Source organism: Berghia stephanieae, chromosome 7, assembly GCF_034508935.2.
Source record: "Berghia stephanieae isolate SIO BIC M18660-M18661 chromosome 7, UCSD_Bste_1.3, whole genome shotgun sequence".
Lineage (NCBI taxonomy): Eukaryota > Metazoa > Mollusca > Gastropoda > Nudibranchia > Aeolidiidae > Berghia > Berghia stephanieae.
This window is the reverse complement of record NC_088366.1, coordinates 56,131,520-56,155,616: the sequence shown is the minus strand read 5'-3', so window position 1 is coordinate 56,155,616 and position 24,097 is coordinate 56,131,520. Positions and strand designations below refer to the sequence as shown.

Below are 24,097 nucleotides of genomic sequence, written 5' to 3'. Positions count from 1 at the left end.
AGTAGAAAATCTACTAACCTTTACTTATCACAACTTAATATATCAAAGTCTATAAAAATTACGGTCACTATAATACTAGATCATGGCCACTTCCTAAAAAATTACGGTTACTATAATACTAGATCATGGCCACTTCCTAAAAAATTACGGTTACTATAATACTAGATCATGGTCACTTCCTAAAAAATTACGGTTACTATAATACTAGATCATGGTCACTTCCTAAAAAATTACAGTTACTATAATACTAGATCATGGTCACTTCCTAAAAAATTACGGTTACTATAATACTAGATCATGGTCACTTCCTAAAAAATTACGGTTACTATAATACTAGATCATGGTCACTTCCTAAAAAATTACGGTTACTATAATACTAGATCATGGTCACTTCCCAAACAATAATAATAAAATTCAAATATGTAGTTATGTCAATAAAAGCTCAATAACCCCCTGCATCGACACGACAATCAATGACAACTTTACTCACACTTGACATTTCCAAATGAACTGGTCAAACAAGTCACTCAAACCCGAGGCTAACTTTAGTTCTGCCAATTTTCTTTGTACCTGTTGGATAATAGTGGGGGGGGGGGGGAAGAAAGAAAGAAAATTAGTGAAGTCAAAATTAGAAAAAAAAACAAAACAAAAAAACCAAGCAAAAACAAAACCAACACAGAAGCAAATAAAAAAACGACTGTGTGATTTAATTTTTTTCTCTCTCGTTCTCCACACAATCTACGCATTGAACAGAAACCTGCTACATAAAACAGATAAACAAATAAAATTATGTATATTTCAAGGAAATTTTGTTTTCAATCTGTTTTAGTTAACCCAAAATGCTAGAATTCTATCCTTGTTTATATGAAAACTGTCAGACACCCTAAGTATGTGATACTTTGTGTAGGCCTTAATACAGAGACGCCATTTCCAAATTTAGCTCATAGTGGTTTTGGGCATCGCTCAGAGGAATTTCAAAGCCCAAAGAGGAGTTTTCCACGGGGATAAAACAACGTCGCGCGCGGACGTAAAAAATACGCGAACGCAAGCAAAAACAAATTTAAGTCCATCATGCACTTATATAGAAAAACAAAAACAAAAAACTTACCCATAATGAAATGCTCAGCCAGCTGATTGTAAAATGCATGATACTTAATTGAAGGAAGAGCACAAAACAAAACAAAAACAATGACTGGACAACAATGGAAAAAGTAAAGTAAAAATTTGGCAATATAGAAAGAAAGAAAAACAAAACTATGGTACAATCAGCACAGCTGAGCCCTTGTGGATGATTTTAAGCTGTCCAAGGCAGCCTTGTCCAGGGCCTTAAGTCCAGTGATCCTGGTGTTGAAGTCTTGTCCACTTGACTTCAGCACAAGAATGGCCTCCAGGGACTGATCTCCAAGGTTGGGCCTTTGCTCTGTCAGATTACGCCTGACCAAGGAGAAAACTCTCTCACAGGCTGCTGAGCTGTGTGGAATTGTCAGCAGACCCAGCATGATCCTACAGAGTCCAGCCATTGTAGGATATCTCTCCTTCACTCTTATCCAGTACCTGTCCACCCTGTCTTCAACAATGGAAGAGACATCTGTCACTTTGTACAGCTCTAATTGTGTCAGACAGTCATCCAGACAGTGCCCAGCTGAAAATAATTGAAATATAAAATATGATTGCTTAAAATATGTGGCTTTAAAAGCAGCAATATACTGGAATGTGGATATCAAAAAGGAGAGCAGAGTTACAAACTTTTCAGGATCAAAACTTGGACAAAGATGAGATTCAAAAGGTGGGACGACAATGATGATTATGGTATATATCACAATCAAAAGTTAAACATAATCCAAACAAAAAAAATCAGAAAAATAACTGGAAATTAGATATAACAAAAATCTGTGAGAGGAGCAAGGAAAATGAATTAAGAGAAATCTAAACCAAACCTATGACGTTAGAAAATAACATATAATAAAATAAAAGAAAAAAAAAACAACTGAATCAAATCAAAGAAACACTAACAACAACAAAAAAAATACTCACGCTGAACCAATGCTGGATATCTCCTGAGGAGGTAAAGTAAGTCTCTCCCATTGGCTAATGGTTGATGTGAAGGATGGACAATTCTGATAGTTTTTAGAAGCTTTTCATCCCATGGGAGGGTCTTCTGCAGATACTGGATACACACTGTAAGGCACTCCCTAACCTCACTATAGAATAGTTTTAGTTTCTCTGGCCTGAGATGGTTGACTTGAGCATTTTCAATAAAATCCATGGCATCCACCCCAACACCAAGATCCTCATCTTCTTTTTGTAGCTGTGCATCAGAAGAGTCGAGCTGATGATGGAATAAGAAAGGGGTAACCAAAGATTGAAAATATACAGAGATAATAAGAAGAAATATAAAAACAACAATAATAATAATAATGTAATTAATTTGCAAAGCACCCTTCCCATACAATATAGCTCTAGACACACTTGGACGGACAATAAAAGACATTTAGGCCGGGAGAAAGCGCTGTAAAAAACCCAAATACCCAAATACATTATGTTAAAAAAATCAGAAAACAGGCATCCTCAATGTGAAGAGGGACAATAATATAATAATAACAATAATAATAATAATAGCAACAGTACATGTCTGTACTAAAGCTCCAATGATAAAAATAGCTATTCCAGGAACTATTTATATAAAATTCCCCACTTTATGAAAGTTCAATAGACAATGCATTTCTTTAAAAAATGACTATATAATGGAAAAAATGTACTCACCCCCTTAAAAATCGGCATACACTGAATTTAGCTTTACAAATACCAGGTCTGATATCTTGATTTTATATCACATCAATAAACAACTTTTACTTCAAATTGATACTGACACCTCACAATATACAAGGTCGAGTAGCCTACTATGAACATATCTGACAAACTATTCCCTCTAAAATAAAATAATCTAACCTTGGTGATGTCAGATCCAAGCATGGCATCTGCTCTAAGAATCTTGGTGATGAGAATCTTCAAAAGCTCCTCCATGGAGAACCACAGGTTGTGGATAAGAGGCTCCTCAGCCTGGAACCTCACCAGAATGGAGGAAAACAGCTTTATATAGAACAGCTGGAACATTGCCCGTAGCTTATTAGATTAGTGGGACTTTTAAAAAATGTGGCCAGGTTGTCTGCTTTGGCCTTCGATAAAGCTGACTTGTGGCCAGCTTTCTCTTGAATAAAATACTCCTTGAGAGCAGACCAATTATACAAAAGCCGCTCAACACATCTGAATCAAGAGCAAAGAAAAAGAGAGAAATGATAAGACACTATAAGCTAAAATAAACATGCAGGAACACAATTGTGCATGATGTCCAGTGTAAAAAAATATAATAAAGGGAAGAAAAAAAAGAAAATGTTTCTTTAAGAATCTTCCATTTATGGTGGGTTTTTAAAATTTTTTTTATTAAAACAATTATCCCGACTTCTAAAATCAAATATTGCTGATAAATACCCTTCACGAAAAATGTCTTACAATACAGTGCAACCTTGAAACATGCTCACTGTTGAGTAAAAGTAAAATACAAGCTCTAGATGTACAGGGAAAAGATCAAGCAAAGAGGGAGGAGGAGAGTGTATATAAACTGAGTATAGAAATTGGAGGTTCAAATTTCATTAACATGAGTACTAGGTTTGAAAAGCACACGTACAGACTCCTCTCAGAACATCACTTACCGCTCAATGCTCAGCCATCGAGTCTGTACATGCTTGAGGCACTTCCTATGCTCAAGATTATAAAGATCTTGAAAGCCCTGAAAAGTTGATTTTCGAATAGAACTTTTCTTAAAATATGAAAAGGTCTCAATCAGTGCTTCCTCCACACACCCCATCTTCTCTGCCCCTTTTCTGGCTGCAATGTGTACTAGATGCAGAACACAACCTGAAATGAAGAATAATGACATTGGAAGCTAATAGACAGTGCATACACCATAATCTTCAGTGGCAAATTTCAAAATGGAGAAACGATTCAGACTTAATGCACAACACACTAAATAAAACCTAAAAAAATGTTGTCCCCATTCTATTTCAATCATCAAAAATTGGAAATAAACAGAAATGGGATAAAAGCATAAAAAGCAGCAAAACATTGACCGATCAAATAATACATACCAGCTTTAAATAGAGACACATTCCTCTCCTTGGCATATGAAAAAAACCCACTCTTGGTCCCGACCATATTTGGTGCATTGTCAGTCCCGATGGCCAAACAATTCTTCCACGGAATTCCATGAGCTTTAAACTCAGCATCAACCAGATCAAAAATATTCTTTCCTGAGAAGCATAAAAGTGATAAACAACTAACAATACAGAAAAATTCACACATTTAATATTCGTATATATGAAGAACATTCTACAAAACAATTAAAAACGTGACGACAAAATGGAAATTGAGTGATATTAAAATATGCGATTTCTTATGTAATTGATTTCACGGTCTGGTAGATACAAAAAAATAATCTGTATGAGCACTGTTTCAAACAGAAATGGACTGTGATCCACTAGATTATCAATTCCAAAATGAAAACCAGAAACAATCATTTTTGGCACAATTTCAGCAGAATAAAAATGCTTGGATAAAGGCCACTAGTTCGCACGAAGAGAGATTTGCGTCAAGTTGTTAAAAATAATGGTAGTGCCATAGCAACACAGTCTAGACTTTATTAAAATACGGGGAGGGAGGTTTCAAAAAGGTGACTAGATAAATATAAAACAAAGATGCTTACCAGTTGACTGTCCTTCCAATACACTAAGGGACAGCAAACCAGTGTCTACCTTCTTATCCCCAGCTATCCGGACAACAATCGGGTAGTGTTTGGCACCTGATGGCTGATCATTACTACCATCAGTTGCCAGAGAAAATGGAGCAGTCTTCATCCGGTCCGCAAGACCAATAATCTGCTGGCTTGCCATCTCCTTGACCAAAGTTGTGGCCTTAGTTCTCCCACATTTAAAAGCTGTGATACAAAATAAAAATTATGGTCAGCATTTCAAAACTACAAAAATTCGTAATTCATAAATTAAAAACTTGCCACTGGGTAAAAATACAAAACACGAATAGGCTACACAATCGTCTAGGTTTGGTATAATTATATTTCCAATAAGAAAGACAATTATAAGTATTATGATTGGAAATAACTTATCAGAGAGCATGAGTCATGAGGCATACAGCAATTAGCCTTAATTTTAACCAAATCTGTTGGGTTGTTCCTCCTAAAGAAAATAAAGACATATCAGTAAAATCCATTTATAAACAAAAATTCTATGGAATACAAAAAACCTAGACCTGCCATTCAACCCCCCCCCCCCCCCCCCCCGAATAGGGCCACAGCCACTGGAGTCTCACAAAAATAATCCAAATAACTCTACAAGTATAAGTTAAGCCTAAAGATATATTAACTCACCTGCAGCTGTTGCAGAATCTTTAAATGATTCCCTTATGCAATGTGACAGGGAATCCATTGCCGCAAATGGCAAGTTGTGCTCCACAATAAAGTGGCACATCGCCAACTCCGCCACTTTTGTCTTCTCCTCAGACACTGTTGGCTCTTTTGTCTTAGTAGAAAAGAAGTCCTTCATACTTGAGGAGGTCCTCATGCTTGCCCGCTCTTTGTGGTTTACTGTCTCGACGTGGCGCTTGCAGTCATTTTTCCCCCCACTGGAGCACTTGAAGTCGATTTCACAAACTAAACACCTCACATGCATTGGTGAAATAGAAGACGACACCAGACAAGGGTAGGTTGCGGAATATTCCGGTTTGAATTTCTGCCTCTTGGCAGAAGAACTCAACAAATCACCAACACGCTTCATTTTGAATTGAAGTAAGATAATAAATAACAAAGGAAAAATTGAAGAATGAAATGGAATATTCGCTTTGTGACTCGGACGATGACAAAGAAGTGAATGAAAGAAGACACAAGTTGAATGCCCGCAGAATGAAAAACAATAAATGCAATATCGATATATGCACCGTAGTAAGATTCAAAAACCACAATTCAAACGACGATACGACTATACTTACTTACTAAATATCGGAAACGATAAATGATAAAATCCAAGTATCGATATCGGAGACGGGTACATTTAAAAGTTTTCAAAAACATGAACCGGAAATCGTCGGAAATGGCGAAAAAGAAAATGCAAAATCACGATCAAGTGGGTGGCACTTCGCGAAACAAATTTTTTTTTTTTTTTTGCCGCCGGAATCTCTCGCCGGAATTTGGCGAACCAGCCCGAAGCCCGGAGTTTTTGGCTCCAGCCCGGAGTTTTTTCCGGTCAAACCGGAGTTTTGGCATCTCTGCTTAATATATCACAATCGTCTAACAGATACGCCTCGTCTAACACAACTGATATCACTACTCAGCCCTCTCACAGAGCTGCCAACCGTTCACATTCCAAAAGTGGAATCAAAACGCCTGAAAATAAGAATTTGAGACAAAAAATAGGAATTTCACCTTTTTAACACCCCCCCCCCCCACCTCCCTTCGCTCTTTTTTTATTCTTTCCATTATCATCATTTTTTTAATATCTGAGTTTTAGAGACAATGGCGGAATAATACAAAAAGGAAGAGTGAAAATAGGAATGATTCCGTCAAAAGCGGAAGGGTTGGCAGGTATGCTTTCATCACACTTCAGACCAGTATTCTCGGACCAATCACGATAAATGGGAGGCACTCAGTCAGATGAAGCACACATTTCCCTCTTGCCAATCACATCTTCTTACCTTGCGACGGTCCATCTCAAACTTAGTCGAGGCCGGCGGTTCACCATTTCTCTCAGTATACACTGAATAAGGCATGGTGAGAACAAGAGATGTCTTCACATCATTTTTTTGTATCAGTATTTCATGAGGCAGACTTAGCATAAATTCTAAACAATCATTACATTGATTAAAAGAAAGAACATCTTTTAAACTTCCATTATGAAATTAACTACAAAACCCGAATTTTAAGAATATAGCATGGATGGTCCTGTGCTGGCATAAGATCACTCCAAAACAAAAACTGAAATATTTGGATTCCACTCACGAAAAACACTGTACACAACGAATTTTGACTTGAGAAGAGGTTATAAAAAAAATAAAATAATGCTCATTGTAATTGTATGAAAATTTCAGTAATATCAAATATCTAAGGAATCACAAAATTCTTTTTAAAAATTTTCAAAACACGTCAGCTGTTGATAAAATCAAAACTTTTCATATCAAGAGTAAACACACAAAGTTTGATTTGTCATCTATTCATACGATAAAATCTTTAGCATTCTTGCAAACTATAATTAGCCCCCAAAATCTTCTCGCAGTAAATCAGAAATAAAAAAAAAGCAAAGACCAACTGCTTCAATTAGTTGATTAAATCATTTACTGATGAAAATGATGAGAGAAACCATCATAGGAGTAAAAAGTACCATTACCACGTAGACTCTTCTTGCTAATTCTATAACGAAAATCGACCAGGAATTATCAAAGTTTTATGGAAAAAGAAAACTTGTTTAATTCATTCCTATCATAATCATGACTCTCAACAACAACAACAAGAAATTGGATTTTAAAATGTGAAAATAGAAATACTTTCAGAAAGTAAATCTCAAAACTTTGTCGAGTCCACTTTTCATTACTTGTTATTCTTCCATTCTTTGAGTCGCATTAAACTTACCTTTTTCCTGTGTTTTCCCAGGAGAAAGAGACCCAAAACATAGACAACCTCTACCCTCTGGACTAGTTCCTCTGTAATTGTCAGGGCTTGTTGAACGACCATGGGATTACCTTGAGATGTTGGCTCAGATACTCCTTTAAGATGGAAAAGAACCAAAAAAAAAAAAAAGGTTACCTTTTAACACGGAGAACATCAGTCATGAGGAGAAATTGAAAAAATCAAAATAAAAGCCTAAACACATTCATTTGTTTTCACCATACACACAGTCGTGATTATCTTCGAAGCACGGAGTTGCGAATTAATGACAAGACAAGACAGATGTGCTGTTGAGAACAATGATTAATAATAATAACAATAATAATAATAATAATAATAATAATAATAATAATAATCTTTATTGTGCAAATAGGCAATTATTGTTAGGTTACAACTCTTGTAATAGGGGGAAAAAAGTAATTAAAATAGTAGTAATAATGATGATAATGATAATAACACTGATAGTAATGATGATAATAATAAAATAATAATAATCATAATAAAATAATAATAATAATAATAATAATAATAATAATAATAATAATAATAATAATAATAATAATAATAATAAGAAGAAGAAGAAGAAGAAGTTGTAGGAGAAGATAATCTCTCTCTCTCTCTCCCCTTCAGTCTATCCATCTGTCTAATTCGGAAAGATAATCTAGAGATGGAAGCAAGCTTGAACACAAAGTGATGGGGTGTAAGACATTACCAATTCTTTAAAACAAAAAAAAAAAACATAACTAAATTCCCCATTCTAAAACCCTTTTTCTCATTAATCTCACTGACAATTTGTATTAAAGAATGCTACTATTTGGTATAAATGGAAGCTCAATCTAATAAAAATAAAATTTGCTACACAAAGTTGCCTTAATACTTAATACTAGACCTGTAAATGAGCTCTATAAAAATTGACTGAAACTGAAACTCTTCGTAATTCGTCGTAGCGGTAAAATCCAAAGAATCAAAATGAAAGGTAAACAGCAAGCTCACTTGAGCAAAGCAATGGCAGAAAACTAAATTGCGAGGAAATTAATTAGGCTACTTACCATTGTTCCTTATAATTAGGTACCCAATCAGTGAAGAAACTTAGAAACGGTCAACCAGTTTGTTTACAACATGAGGTAATCGAGATGTGCTTGTAGCAATCATTTAACTTTCGATTTGAAGGTGTCTACATAACGAACTTCAGGTGTTTCAATTTTTCTTTCTCATACTTTTCCTGTCCTTCAAGTAAATGTGGTCAATTTTGGCTTAGACGAAACAGTGAAATTTATCGCTCGGCGGCTCAGTTAAAATTGGCTACGACAGGTTTCGAAAGTGAAAAAATAATTTCACGAAGGCTGTGTGAAAATACACTGGGGTGTGTTCAGACACGGCAATTCTAAAAAGCGTCGCTTAGCCTTGGTAATATATATCCATCATTAATATAAATGGCCCATGAGCTATGCGTGGGGCTGTGGAACATTCCTAGTTAACTTTACAGTCAATCGACTACGATTCATGAATTCTTTCTTTATTCATTTCTTTCTTCCCTTTTAAAAAATATTTGAATTTGACGAATTGACTGATTTCAGTTAATTGACTGAGAATTTACAGGGCTATAATACTTGATACAGGAAATTCAATTTGAAACCAAGTCAACATTAAACTTCATAAATCTCGTTAAGTTTATCACTTCCAATTTATCTACTAGTGTTTCTGCAACAATTTTTTTCTAAAACAATATATCGAACTCTAGCAATCATTGAAGACATACCTCCTATAAAATCGTCGAAATCATCCCCGTCGGATGGCTCATAGACTTCGTCGGCCATTTTGTTGTCTATCCACTCCATCCAGCAGTCCAGCTCACTTGTCAAACCACGATACCGAGGTGTGTCTGTGGAGTAACGACAACGACAAAGGTTCATCTTATAATTGCACAAGTAGAATAAGCAATTATGTTCTTGTTGAAAATATTTAAAACATACCAAAACGATACCATAAACTTTACTGTGCATAATGAAAGGAATATACTGTAAAATTACTTTAGACTGAAAGAAGCTAAACTGAAAAATACCATGAACTGCAAAGAATTTAATAAATTGTACGAGTTTCTTCTTTATCATTGTACTAATTCTTACGATGAACCGAAATACTTCTAAGCACGACTTTCTTTAAACAGAAACAACTCGAGAGTACCCTCCCTTTATTTTTTCTGCAATAATTCAGGAAGGTGGCCATACGTTGTGCCCGGTGGTATGAAGCAAAGAGTGTTAAGTATAAGGTGAGGGGGATGGGTGGGTTGAGAGATGGAGTGGGGGAGGGGAGGTAAGGCAAACACTTCAATCACGGCACTTGGCTTTCATAAATATAAGCTTAAACGCTTTACAGTATATATCTTCAAATAATCATTCATATATATATATATATATATATATATATATATATATATATATATATATATATATCTGTATAATGTGAACTCACATTCTTTGTTGACAGCGATCTGGACCAACCTTGGTAAAAGTTCTGGAATGCCTAGTAATAATTCTGTTTGTATAGAATGAAAAGAAAAAAAAAGTTACCATCCAAAAAAATAAGACTAACTAAAATGACACTGCTTGCGTTGTGACAGAAATAATTTTGTGAACGTTTTTTACCATATTGTCTAAAGAGTTAGATTTCATAAGATAAACATATTTTTTTTTTTCTTTTTATAATAGCAGTTGACTGCTGTACTCTGGAATAGCAGGTTTGCAAGGTCTCAGGTTTGAGAGTTTTTGCCAAGATGAGGGTCGTTTAAATCGATCGATATTTAAAGGACGAGTTTTCTGGTAAATAATTCATTTCTGTAAACAATCCACAAAAGACATAGAGTAGATGGATCACCTTTGAGACAAATTGCTGATAGAAAAGTACGGCTATGTGGTCTAGTGGTATGATACTCGCTTTCGGATCGTAAGGTCCTGGGTTCGAGCCTCGCGCTCGGCGCATAGTTGAGTCCTTGGAAAAGGCTCTTTACTCACATTCTCTCAACATACTCAGGTGTAAAATGAGTACCTGGCCGTTAACAGCATTGTCTCTGTCCGAAAAATTGTAATATCTTCTAACAGGCGTCATGTCCCGTCCTACATGTTAAATGTCGCTGGTGACCAGGGACCCCTTGTAAAGCGCTTTGAGCACATTTAGTGGATATTGCGCTATATAAAAGCTCAATTCTTTTTTTAAATTATAAAATCAATTGTTTAAAAAGAATTGAAAAACAAAAGTGGTGAAAACCTTATTCTAATTCACAAATATAGATGCACTTTAAATATTAAATATTATTGAACATACTTTTAACTTAAAAAAAAAAAACAAGATAAAAAAAACAAAACAAACAAAGCTTTAAAAAAACCCCAATAAAACAAACCAACAAAAGACAAAAATGACAAACAAAACACACAGCAAATTGCCTTTACCTTGGTTTATATCCCTCAAATTGACAAAACCTTTGCTCCTTTTTTGTTTATTTTGGGCAAATACTGTGAGAGGAAGAAATAAAAAGAGCAAAAATGAGATGACTATTAATTTGACACAAGTTAAACAAATGTCTAAATTAATAGTATTTAATTCTTAGATTTAAGAAATGATATTTGAAAGAACATCTAACATCACCAATCACTGCTTTAACTCAATCCTAGAGATTTTTTCTACTTTTCAAAATTGGAAGAAATGTATTATGAGCATGTACATAGATAGTTTTATTCAACATGTAAAAACTAAAAACATTAGCTTTGATACTGCGCCTATATTTTGTTTCAGAAAAATGGGCATGTGGTAAAAGTAACCCGAGTAAACTATGGATATAGTCTGTGATAGGGTTGAGTGAGTTAAGAAATGCTAAACACCTGTGACAGACACAATTCAACATTAATTCTTAGTGCTCACCCAAGAGCAAAATCAACAAAGAGAGTCAGATCTAAACCACTCACAGGATGGAAAAAGTTTAGATTGCAATTTATAACCAGATGCACAATGAGAGAGAGAGAGAGAGAGAGGGAGAGAGAGGGAGGGAGAGAGAGAGAGAGAGAGAGAGAGAGAGAGAGAGAGAGAGAGAGAGAGAGAGAGAGAGAGAGAGAGAGAGAGACAGAGAAAGAGAGAGAGAGAGGCAAAGACAGACATAGACCTGTAAATGAGCTCTAAAAAAATTGACTGAAACTCTTCGACAAACTGAAGATTCGAGTTTGTTTTTTTTTGTTAAATAAGGGCATCATTAGAGAGGAGAGTGATAAATACAATACATTAAAATAGTGGGTGTTATTACTTACTGGAAGTATGACTGCCATTGATTTGATGTAGAAGGAATGCTAAATAAGCATGTCATTCATATCAGTAAAGAAGACTTCATCAACGACTAACAATGCTCCAAACAAAGTTTCTACTAATGAGGTAATTAAAGCTATAGGCTTTCAAAAGAAACTAATTGTCACAATCAAGTATGTACACCACACAAAGCAACCTCAAAAATCTGATCATGAACTATAAAAACTATTGACATAAAACACTCCAGATTTTAAAAAAGAAAGCAAAACAAGCTTTTGTTCATCATATCACCACTGTTGAATGATGCAAGTCCATTTCAAGGCAAAAATATATTGGAAAACAAAACAAAATTATGTCTATATCTTATCATTTCCATGGCTATAAGCAACGAGAACGTTTTGCTGAAGGCAATCGGTCAGTTGATGATATTTGTCTTTTCCTGCTGTCTGCATTATGTCTTGATGATGCTGTCTGCATGTGATATGCAAGTGAAGAATCTATTGGTGAGGTCACAGCATTAGGTCTTGCATATTTCTTTAATGTTGTGGTATTTAAAGCAAGCAATTCATATTTAGTATACATGTAGGCTTCGTATGTGCTAATTAGTAAACTTGTGCTATTAGTAGTGATGATGTTATTCATAATGCTAAATGACTGTTCAACTCTTGGACCTGTGAAAATAGACAAGCATGCACTCACTACCTTTTGAACAGAAGGGTACTTTGCAAGTTTGAAAACTTTTGTCCACCACAAATCAAGGGACAAGTCAACATCAACAGGGTGAATACTTGGGTCTGATTGTAACATCATAATTTCATTGTCAAAATTTGGAGCATTTATTGATTTCAACATTGAAGGCAGCTTTTTCAATGCCATTGCAGTGTCGCCAAATCCAAAAGCCCTGGGGTCCAATAAAGAAAGAGTCCTTAGAAATGGATTATTGAGGGGCAGCTTTTTCTGCATATAAATGCCTGTAGCTTTGTAAGCTTCAAATAATAACTTGAGGAAACTATTTCTTTCTTCTCGTCCTAGTTTAGAGAGGGATCTGGTCTCACTACATCTTCCAATATTAACATGTTTGTAAGGTAAATAAATTTCTGGTTTTGACAAATCAAGAGAATGCAAATCTTTGCCAGATTCCCTGATAAATTCTGGTCGAATATAAAATTGCAAAAAATTCCGAAAAATATTGACTTGTTCGTCGTGCAAAAGATGAAGCATTGGTTTATGTTGCTCAAATGCCAAAACAAATCTCTTGAAAAGAGGAAATACATATAAAATCACATCAAGAAGCACTGTTGTTTTGGATGAAAAATCAAAAATCTTTTGACATATTCTTGATTTCCTTGCTTTCCCAGCCACTGTCAAATTTTTTGACTTAAGTCTCCTCATTATTTTATAAATTGCTTGTCTGCTATTTTCAGAAGTGGATCTGTGCTTGAAAACATCCATAATGCTTGATTGAAACAATTCTTTATCCTTTATTGACAACCAAGAGAAGTAAAAAACATAAATGCTATCCTTCAACTCATCATAACGTTGGGCACAATCCAGTATGTTCAACCACCTGTGACAAACTCTCTCTTTAGGGAGTAGACGTTTTATGTTGAGAAATTGACAAATCGATAAAAAATCTCGTCTTATATCTGCACTGTATTCAATGTCCCTGAAAATGTCATCAAGCAATTTTGAAATATGACTTGCTGGATCAATTGAAGATGAAAATATTTTTGTAATATTATGTATATGATGACAAATGTCACCATCAATATCCACAAGATGAGGGGCGTCAGACTTGAGTTTCATAAAAAATCCATTATGTTCACCTCTCATATAAGAAGCAGAATCTGACAAAACAGTGATCAAATTTGTAAGAGGGATGTTGTCTTGAACCAGGATATCAATGACACTTTTGTATACTGTTTCTGCATTTACTGTAAACAGTTCAACTGAAGCATAAAGATAAACAACAGATTTCTCCAGGTCCACATCATAAAAACATACAAGAATATTGAGGACCCTTTTCTTCCCATGCTTTGTTGTGGCTTCATCTAAATTTATTGAAAAATAGTTCTCCTTCATCTTCCCGATCAATCGCTTCCTCTGTATTTCCTTCAGGCCAAACTTTAATTTATATGTGGCAGTCTGTCTTTCCATTTTTAAAGATTGCAGAGCTTTGTGATCTTGAGAAAGAAGCTGGGCAAGTCCTATTAGGTGTGGTGCCATGCTTAGAGTTAGTGAATGCTCAGCAATAAAAGAACAAATAATAGCTTCTTGATGAGCTATCCTATCCTTCATACTTGGAGGCGGTGGTGGTAATGGTTGTGAAACATGATCTTCAGAATTTTGATTCAGCCTGGATCCACTAGCTTTACAAACATTTGGGGCAACACCATAAGGATGTGTATGAGTAGAACTGACATGGGATGATCCCTTTTCTAAACTATTTAACATTTGAAAAGAAGCTGGCAATGACTGATTTCCTTTGACTGAATTCCTTCTACCAATGTGTGACTTAGACTGTGCATGCCTTTTGAGAAAGCCTATACCCTTGTGACCATACTTCAAACGTTGACAACAATACAAACAAAAGCCGATTCCTGCCTCTGGAATTTTTCTGACATAGTCAGAAAAATAATCCCCATTGCCATCTTTAACTTCTAGCCATGACCAATTGAATTTATTCCTCACATTTTTATCGATGCTCGACAAGTCTGAATTGCGATCCACGAACAGCTCAGGCATTGTGAGAACATTAAAATAATGTAGCAATGAGCAAACTTGATTTTCAATCAGTTAATGAGAGAAACAAAAAAGAAATAAATATGACTTCTGGCCAATACACTGAATTATTAGGCTAAGTAGAAATGAATTATCAATTGAAGAAACTTCGGCAGTCAGGCGTAGCGGTAGCGGACAAATCCAAAGAATCGAAATGAATAGTAAATCGCCACAGTGTAAACAGCAAGCACGCTTGAACAAAACAATGGCAGAAAACGTCCTAATTTGCACGGGAATTAATTAGGCTACTTACCATTGTTCCTTATAATTAGGTACCCAATCAGTGAAGAAACGGTCAACCAGTTTGTTTACAACGTGAGGCAATCGAAATGTGCTTTGTAGCAATCTATCCAAACTTTCGATTTGAAGGTGTCTACATAACGGACTTCCGGGCATTCGCAATTTAGATTATCATAGTTTTTGAGAGTCCCAGGTAATTGTGGTCAATTTTGGCTTAGACGAAACAGTGAAATTTATCGCTCGGTGGCTCAGTTAAAATTGGCTACCGTTGGGTTTGGAAAGTGAAAAAATAATTTAACGAAGGATGTGTGAAAATACCCAGGGATGTGTTCAGACACGCCTTTTATAAAAAGCGTCGCTTAGTCTTGGCAATATATACATCGTTAATATAAACGGTCCCCATGAGCTATGCGTAGCGCTGTGGAACACTCCTAATCACTTTACGGTCATTCGACTACGATTTGTGAATTCTTTCTTTTTTCATTTCTTTCTTTCTTTTAAATATTTTAATTTGACAAATTGACTGATTTCAGTTAATTGACTGAGAATTTACAGGTCTACAGACAAGACAGAGAGAAAGAGTGTGCGTGTGTGTGATGTGAGAGAGTGAGAGAGAGAGAGAGAGAGAGAGAGAGAGAGAGAGAGAGAGAGAGATAGAAAGAGAGAGGCAAAGACAGACAGACAGACACACAGAGAGAGAGAGAGAGAGAGAGAGAGAGAGAGAGAGAGAGAGAGAGATAGAAAGAGAGAGGCAAAGACAGACAGAGAGAGAGAGAGAGAGAGAGAGAGTGTGTGTGATGTGAAAGAATTTCACAAGCCCTTAATCGATTTAAGTGATAAACATGTATATTCCTTTCAAAAATCTTATTTCAATTTCAATCTCCAGAGAGTGTTTTTAAAATGAATAAGCCAAGGTGAACAGATCTCTATTATAATATAGTCACTTAGTTTGAGTATAAATATTGACACTCATAAAAATATCCATGCACCAACACAGACACGCAAAAAAAAAGAAAGAAGAAAAAAAAAGAAAAATGAGATGAAATTAAAAAAAAAAACAAACAAAAAACAATTCAATACAGATATTAAGCATTTGGATTCCATCTCACAAAGGAATGGAATACAGTATATATACTTACAAGAGGATTTGTTTTCATATATATCAAGATCAGATATTGCAACAGCCAGAATGCGACAAAAATTGGCCAACTGTGCATCATCAAGACAGCTAACCAATGCCCGCAAATTTTCTGTAAACAGAACACAATACCTTTATATAATAAGATGAAAACTATTATAGATGTCATAAAAGCATTTTCAAACCGGATTTTTATAAGATATCTTAAGTGTCATGAATATTATATGCACTCATAAATTTACATTCATCTTTGAAAACCTTAAATATATTTGCATATTATTTATACTGATGGTGATTAAAAATTGAAAAAGGAGAACATTTTTGAGCAACTGCCTTTTTAAGCCCTATTTTGACAACACTAGCCCCCACTTTAGAGTAAATGAGATGATAGTTACAGTGACTGTAGTGGCGTTAGTGATGACGATTATGATGTTATTAGTGGTTGCAGTAGTGGTTGTAATGATGATAGAGTTGTAGCAGTGAAACTGGTGCTGACAATTGAACTAGTGGGGGCTATCCTTGGGACCATGTGACCTCACCAGAATTTAATGGAAATTGCCCGTAACCAGGAGTTTTTTGGGGCAGACCAGATTATTTTTCTTTGATGAAACCGAAATTTTGGCATTTCTGCATTATTTTAACAATTGTAATTATTATTAATATTATCACAATTATCAAAATTATAAACAATGCTATTTCTGTACTTCAATGTGTACAGCTGAGCTGCCAACTCGCCAAAAGCCATTTTGGGGACAAATGTCATTGATTTCAGTGGCACATAAAATTAAGTCTATTTAGACCTACAGACAACTTCACTGAGACAAATGTTAAAATTATGCTATGGTTACCCAGCAAAACGTTCTGTGACTTTTTAGGCATTTATGGTTACTCCGTTGCTGCACAGAGGTTCCGTGGCACTTGGCAGCTCTCTGCACATACATATGACAGCATTTAATCATGAATGGTGCGGCTATGTGGTCTAGTGGTATGACACTCGCTTTCAGATCGGAAGGTCCTGGGTTCGGGCCTCGCGCACGGCACATAGTTGAGTCCTTGGAAAAGACTCTTAACTCACATTATCTCACCGCACTCAGGTGTAAAATGAGTACCTGGCCGTTAACAGCGTTGTCTTTGTCCGAAAAATTGTAATTTTGCCTAAAAGGCGTTATGTCCTGTCCTACATGTTAAATGTTGCTGTTGACCAGGGACCCCTTGTAAAGCGCTTTGAGCACATTTAGTGCATATTGCGCTATATAAAAGCTCAATTTAAAAAAAGAAAAAAAAATCACACAGGGAATCTACACTGTTTCAAAATATCTAAATATGGCATTAATGACTAACTTCTGTTATTATGCGAATTTGATATTTTAATAAATAACCCAGCATCAAGTGAGCAATCAATGGTATATATGCACTCACGTGGACGATGGAGATCAAGAACCTCCCTCCGTTGTTGTAGAATGTCTTCGATCAGCTGACACGCATTGACAAAGGTTTTTTTACTTGCTAACAAAGTGAACAAATAATTTAACGTTTCATCACAGGACAAGTCTTTCACCAACAACCTTTCACCTCCACACTGAGGAAAAGAAAATTTTTAAAAATCACAGAAAAAATAATAATACAACAAATATAATGGTAATAGGAATAATAATAATAATAATAATAATAATAATAATAATAATAATAATAATAATAATAACAACAATAACGATAATAATGTCGACGATGATATCAATGAAGCGTAGTATTCTTATCAAAAGGCTCTTGTGCACAAGAATAATCCAGATGTCTTGAAAAAATGTTTCAATCAAGTTTATTCTTATCTGTCTTTTACAAGTTTCAAATTGGCCTTTTATTTAATGCATACAAGGTTGAAAACTCAAATTTCATTGAATTCATACTTTTTGAAATGAGAAATATCAGCCGTCACTTCTCAAACAACACATATATATATATATATATATATATATATATATATATATATATATATATATATATATATATATATATATATATATATATATATATATATATATATATATACCCATTAAAACTCATAATAAACAAATAGTTGACGACAAAGATTGAAAGAGGGTGAAAGAACTTACCAAAGTATTAAGTTTAATTAGGATCTCCAACACCAAACTTTTGCAACGTAAAGATCCGGGAGATTCACATAAGACTGAAGCTGCACATGGGGGAAGAAGAAATAACGAAACAAATCAGGACAATTATATAGGTTTCACTTGTGGCAAATGCTCATGGAGGCCCTATGTTCTATGTATTGTAACACGACTATACAGCAGGATATTTCTTATTTACAGGGATGAGAATGACTAGTCGCTGAAGAGGAGGAAATTTTTCAGCGCTTAGATCAAGAACCATCCATGCAAAAATAACCTATAGATTTTAATTTCATAAAAATGTATTGTGATGTAATGCAAAATGTGTCTTGCAGCAATTTCTGACACCACTCGGAGGAATTTCAAAAACTGAACGTCTAACTTTAACATGGTGGTAGTGGTAATGGTGTGGTGGTGGTTGTAGTAGTTGTGGTAGGGATGATATTGTGGTGATGGTTGTAGTAGTAGTAGTGGTAGTCGCCACATCTCCCTTATTCAGATTGACTAATGCCCACCTCCCATTGTTTCAAGTTGACCAGATGCCAACTTTGGCTCACGTAAATTTCAGAAACAATTCCGAATAATTTCAACGCTTAAACAGGAATTTTTGCATACAAAATATAATCTATTGAGATCTATAATCATCCCAATACCCCTTGTTTCAAATCAAGTAAAGTTCCAAAACCAATTTCATTATGAGGTATAAAATATTAAAATGAAAGGTAGGGGTGGTGGTAATAATGATATGATGGTGGCTGTTGTACTGGTGGTAGTAATGATAATGATGATGTATGTGGTGGTTGCAGAAGTGGTGGTGGTGATATTGTTGTGTTGGAGGAGGTTGTAGTAGTGGTGGTAAGGATATGGTAGTGATTGTTGTTTTAATGGTGATAGTGTTGTGATTATGTCGTAGTGGTGGTGGTAATGATAGTGATGATGATGTGGTGGAGGTGGTTGTTGTAATGGTGGTACTTCATGAAATGATGGTGTGGCGATAGTGGTGGCAGTGATGATGATGATGACGATGATGATGGTGATACGGTGTGGACTTGTAGGTGAAAAGAGGGATTGATGGCTGATGTGAAAAGGATATGATCCACTTTATAGATGAGAGAGAGAGAGAGAGAGAGAGAGAGAGAGAGAGAGAGTGAGAGAGAGAGAGAGAGAGAGAGAGAGAGAGAGAGAGAGAGAGAGAGAGAGAGAGAGAGACAGAGAGAGCAAAAAAGAAAAAAAAAAGAAAATACCTTTAGAACCCGATCTGTTGAAAGCCACTTTGGGAAGTAATGTTCCTGCCATCAGGAATCGAATTAAAATCTGAAGTGAAAACAGAATTGAATGCAAGACATTGACCAAATACAAAACATTACCCCTATAATTTCTCCCTCCATACACAGTAAAAATATCTTCTTGCATCCACATCCAACACCCTCTCCATACATTTACATTGCTTTCCACATTTGACAAAATGTGATATTTTGTAACCTTACATATTTGTGTTTTGTTTTTTGTTTCCTGACGAAGGAAAGGGCTGACACATTGTTCGTTTTGTGTTGTACTCTTAAATATCAGTCATATAACTCACTTTATCTATCTCTCCATAAAAATATCTACCTTGTGCAATTTACAACAAAGCGACTCAAAGCAATTGAACACCATTAGGGAAGAAATATTATCAATGGTGAAAACAAACAAGTCTTTACTTTAAAAAAAAATAAAGTCAATAATGAAATTATCTTGAAAAATTGATATATAACACAATTTTATAAAAAAAAAAAAAATTTAAATTGAAGCTTGTACTTAATAAGTTGAAAAGAAATTTTTTTGAATTGGAAACGAAATTAAAATTTAACTTTCATAAAAATACAATGGTCTCTAAATTTGTGAAAACGATAAAACTAACCTCCACACCACCCATATTGATAAAACTTTTGGCAAACTTCTCCACATTTTCTTCACTTGCACCCGAAGAATGATCATTGAAATGTGATCTGCGAGGTTCAAAACTCATCAACATGAACAAAACTTTCTGAAAAATGAAAAAAAAAAGGAAGAAAAGAACATGAGAAAAATATTTGAAAATTAAAACTAACCAAACCAAAACTGGAATTTTAAAAATTCAAATTACCAATTAAAAAAAAAAGCGGAGAGCTATTACTATATCACGCTGTTTCTAAAATAAAAAATACTTTGAAAAGCAAAATATCAGCCGTAAATTTTATTCTTCATGAAATAAGAGATAATATTAAAATTTTTTCGCATAACCACATTTATTGCTGAAAACAATTATACCATGACTATACAAAAAAACAAAAACAAACCCTGATAACTCAACTGGCAGAGCACTCGATTCGCACGCAAATCGATCCCTCCATCCACCCAGTACTTTGCAAAAGAATAGCATCCTATATCCAAATTGTCGCAAGCAATTGCTGTTTGTTCGTTTCACTCTATAGAAACTGGAACAAACTCTGGCTCCATGGGCCTCAAGACTCTGAATCTGAAGGACTACTTTTTATACCACACAAAAAAAAAAACCCCAAAAAAATTGATAAAAATAATTTGCAGAATAAGCTAACTGCTCATTTTTAAGTTCTATAAATAACAAACAACAAAATCAAAACAAAAAATGTAACGGTAATAAAACCATTCTTATTTCAAGAATTTTACCTTGAGTTCCGTGAAAGTTTCATCTGCCTTGGGATCTGAGCCTGTGCCCTTCTCAACGCAATATGAAAGACTGGCAACACTGAGTCTGTCCAGTGTGATGATGATATCAACCACATCTTTATTCTCAGGAATGCCTGTGAGTAGATGCCGTGGTAGCTTTTTGGGTAGATGGGACGGGGAAGGAGGGAGTGAACAGAAAAAAAAAAGAATAAACGGTGATGTGAATTTTAAACAGAGGAGGAACCAACTGATTTTTTTTTCCCCTTTAAATGTTGTATTCATATCAATCATCAGAATTAAATTTCATGTCAGACAGAAGTCATTGTACGAGTGTGGTAAACAAAAAAATGTCAAGCTCATCTTGTCATTAAAACAAAAATTGAAAATCCTACAGCATGGTGACCCTTTTCGGAGAGCTAAAACGGGGCATCTTAAAGCACAATCCCGACATGACCCAGAATTGTAGTATGTTAACACTATTATATAACATAATCTAGATTTAGAGCTATTTATTATTTTTTAATTTGCTAGTAAAAAAAAAATTAAATTAAAAATTACAGAAAAAAAACAAAAAACAACAGCATAATCCTAGGACATACAAGGGTCATTTCCATAATTAACATTTTCTCAGTTTGCCGAATCGGGACAGTCCCCATATGATCAGGACAGCTGGCTGCTATGTTACTGTTACTGGATGGAGCTTCTCCCTCTCTCTCTTGTTTATCACTGTCATGACTATCACTATAACCATTACTAATTTTAACTGTTAATTATGGTTACCATCACAATGAACTTGCACAAGTATTTGTACACCCCTATATATACTAAATCCTTACCCCTCTCTACATATATATATGTCAATTTTGCGTTTTACCATCATGTACTGTACTGTAATGTTCTGTAAAACTTAAAATTTGATTCTTGATTGTGATGTTTAATTGATCAAAGTCATATGTGAGGTTACCCAAGCCTGTTAAATAAACATTTCAAAGGTCTACCTGATCACACACACACACACACACACACATATATATATATATATATATATATATATATATATATATATATATATATATATATATATATATATATATATATATATGTGTGTGTGTGTGATCATAGAGAGAGAGAGAGAGAGAGAGAGAGAGAGAGAGAGAGAGAGAGAGGGAGACAGAGAGAGAGAGAGAGAGAGAGAGAGAGAGAGAGAGAGAGAGAGAGAGAGAGAGAGAGAGAGAGAGAGAGAGAGAGAGAGAGAGAGAGAGAGGTTAAAAGCAAAAGTTTTGTAATAAAAAAAAACAACTCAACTCAATTCCAGAATGGTTCAGGTCAACAAATTTCTATGCTCAGTCATTACTAAACTTACTTATACTTCAACTTCATGGGCAATTCGTTTCATGTAAACAAAACAATCAAAATTGAAAAAGTCCACTACTGCTAGTACTTAGAAGATTGACCTCACTGACGACGCTGGATACTCAAATATACTGTCGATTATGACTGTCAGTCAATGGTCAACCAAGCAAGGTGAACATTTTCCTATTCAGCCTATTCTCAATATAAAATATAAATATAAATCAAGACTAATTGAACTAATTGGAATTGCTTATGACACCATGTCTTCTATAGTATAGAGTTTGAGTGTATGTGGGCTCGTTTTAATTTTCTAATTTCTAACAGTCACGAATAAAGTAGACGGAAGTGTAAGTGACAAGGGTGCAACGTTTAAGTTGTATATAATTGTCCCTACTATTAAGGAGTAAGGTAAGAAGGCGAAGGGAAAGAGTAAGAGAGAGTGAGTGAGTGCCTGCCTGTGTCTGTGTTGCTGCATCATCACTTAACCCCTACATCCGTAAACCAGACTTTGGGGTTTAAAAAGGACAACTTATATATGATCACGAGGCGCAAGGAATTATGAGGCTAAATTATTACGTGAAATATATTGACAAGTGTAATATGATGATTGTGACACAATTTAGCTTCCATATTCCTGGTAATAGTGGTAAAAAGACAAAGGAAATTTTTGCTGAATCAGGAAGGGAAATTTATTCAAAATGAAATGACCGCTGGCATCGCAGTTCCCGAGGAAACAAAGGACATGCAATTCCCTCATTTTCTATATAGCCATTATAATTTGACAAACAATGATAGGAATTCAACCCTGAGGGTATATTTTTATTTCTGCTAAGTGACGAATATGACCGATTTTTGCCAAATCAACAACATTGTTTACCTGTGTAAATCTGGATGGCCCACGGCCTGTGTATTGAATATCAGCTTGAAGAAAAAATCCACTACTATAGGAGTAACCTCTCCCTCTTTTCCGGGGTAACATTATCACAACATTTATCCCTGAGAATTAAAACACCTTCCTCCCCTTTCAATAAATGTCCCAGTTAACGGCTGTGATTTGCTAACCTAGCCTTATCTTCTGTATGTTGACGACTGTATTCTATTTTAGTGTGTTGTTTTCACTTACGAACTAAGCAAACAGAGCAAGGCGGTAATTTTTGCACGCATGCGTATGAGGTCGCCACTTCCGTCCTGTCGAGCCAGTCCTATTTCTTCGACAGTCGACAAATTATGATTAGAAATCGAACTATCGATCACATAATGATTTTACATGCCTTTTTTTTTTCACAGCATTCTCAGTTGTTTCTTTCTCGGTGATATCCTTTCTGAACGAAACTTATAGCAATGATTAAGAAATATAAATGCATCAGCCCGTGGTCAAATGAAAAACGAATAGTCTTTAAAGAAATTTAAAGCTTTGGATAATTAACTTATTGATATCATAGGCATCAAAGAGCTATGGTTGAGACAGATTAAGACTGTTAACATTTCACAATTCCCTTTCATCAAAACAAATAATAAACGTGTAGGAAAACAAATTATGTTTGAGATGAAAAAAAAAATACACTACGCACAAAAACTTGGCGACTATGTATGTATCTTTATATTATTTTTAATCACCGCCCCAAAAAGGTGTTGTTTTATTAGTAATGTATTTGCTTTGATGAATGGAAAACTCGAAACGTTAATAATTTACAGTCTGGTGTAATTGTTGAAGCTTTACATTTCTTTGCTTATTAAAACATACATATCACGCGCCCGTTCGTCATTTTAGACGAAACG

At 35.0% G+C, this 24,097-nt stretch overlaps 2 protein-coding genes across 4 annotated transcripts in view; both read right to left on the bottom strand.

The window, feature by feature from the left end:
* The window catches only part of LOC144977525 (short transient receptor potential channel 4-associated protein-like), a gene marked incomplete at its 3' end in the record, with an annotated part of 29,256 nt that extends 5,774 nt beyond the window's left edge, over positions 1-23,482 (bottom strand). For both annotated transcript variants that reach the window (XM_078922836.1, XM_078922838.1), the window contains 12 exon segments: positions 491-570; positions 7,688-7,821; positions 9,483-9,605; positions 10,196-10,258; positions 11,170-11,232; positions 16,174-16,284; positions 17,592-17,751; positions 18,284-18,363; positions 19,543-19,612; positions 20,199-20,324; positions 20,966-21,121; positions 23,196-23,482. In XM_078922836.1, the coding sequence (XP_078778962.1) occupies positions 491-570; positions 7,688-7,821; positions 9,483-9,605; positions 10,196-10,258; positions 11,170-11,232; positions 16,174-16,284; positions 17,592-17,751; positions 18,284-18,363; positions 19,543-19,612; positions 20,199-20,324; positions 20,966-21,121; positions 23,196-23,297 (1,268 nt within the window).
* On the bottom strand, positions 1,129-5,316 carry LOC144977526 (uncharacterized). Of its 2 annotated transcripts, XM_078922839.1 has the most exons (5): positions 4,760-5,316; positions 3,711-4,307; positions 2,950-3,264; positions 2,035-2,329; positions 1,129-1,642 (listed from the first exon to the last, which is right to left on the bottom strand). In XM_078922839.1, the coding sequence occupies exons 3-5, from the start codon at positions 3,112-3,114 to the stop codon at positions 1,266-1,268; spliced, it is 837 nt and encodes a 278-aa protein (XP_078778965.1). In that variant the 5' UTR covers positions 3,115-3,264; positions 3,711-4,307; positions 4,760-5,316; the 3' UTR covers positions 1,129-1,265. The 2 variants fall into 2 exon arrangements, with proteins under 2 accessions (XP_078778965.1, XP_078778966.1); XM_078922840.1 differs by lacking the exons at positions 3,711-4,307; positions 4,760-5,316 and having other exon boundaries at positions 2,950-3,385.
* Positions 23,483-24,097: the final 615 nt, after the last annotated feature.

Coding starts and splice junctions, on each gene's coding strand:
- LOC144977526 (XM_078922839.1), bottom strand. CDS start 3,114: ATGTTCCAGCTGTTCTATATAAAGCTGTTTTCCTCCATTCTGGTGAGG. Junction 2,330..2,949: donor TTGGATCTGACATCACCAAG/GTTAGATTATTT, acceptor TTCCATCATCAG/CTCGACTCTTCTGATGCACA. Junction 1,643..2,034: donor ATATCCAGCATTGGTTCAGC/GTGAGTATTTTT, acceptor AATTATTTTCAG/CTGGGCACTGTCTGGATGAC.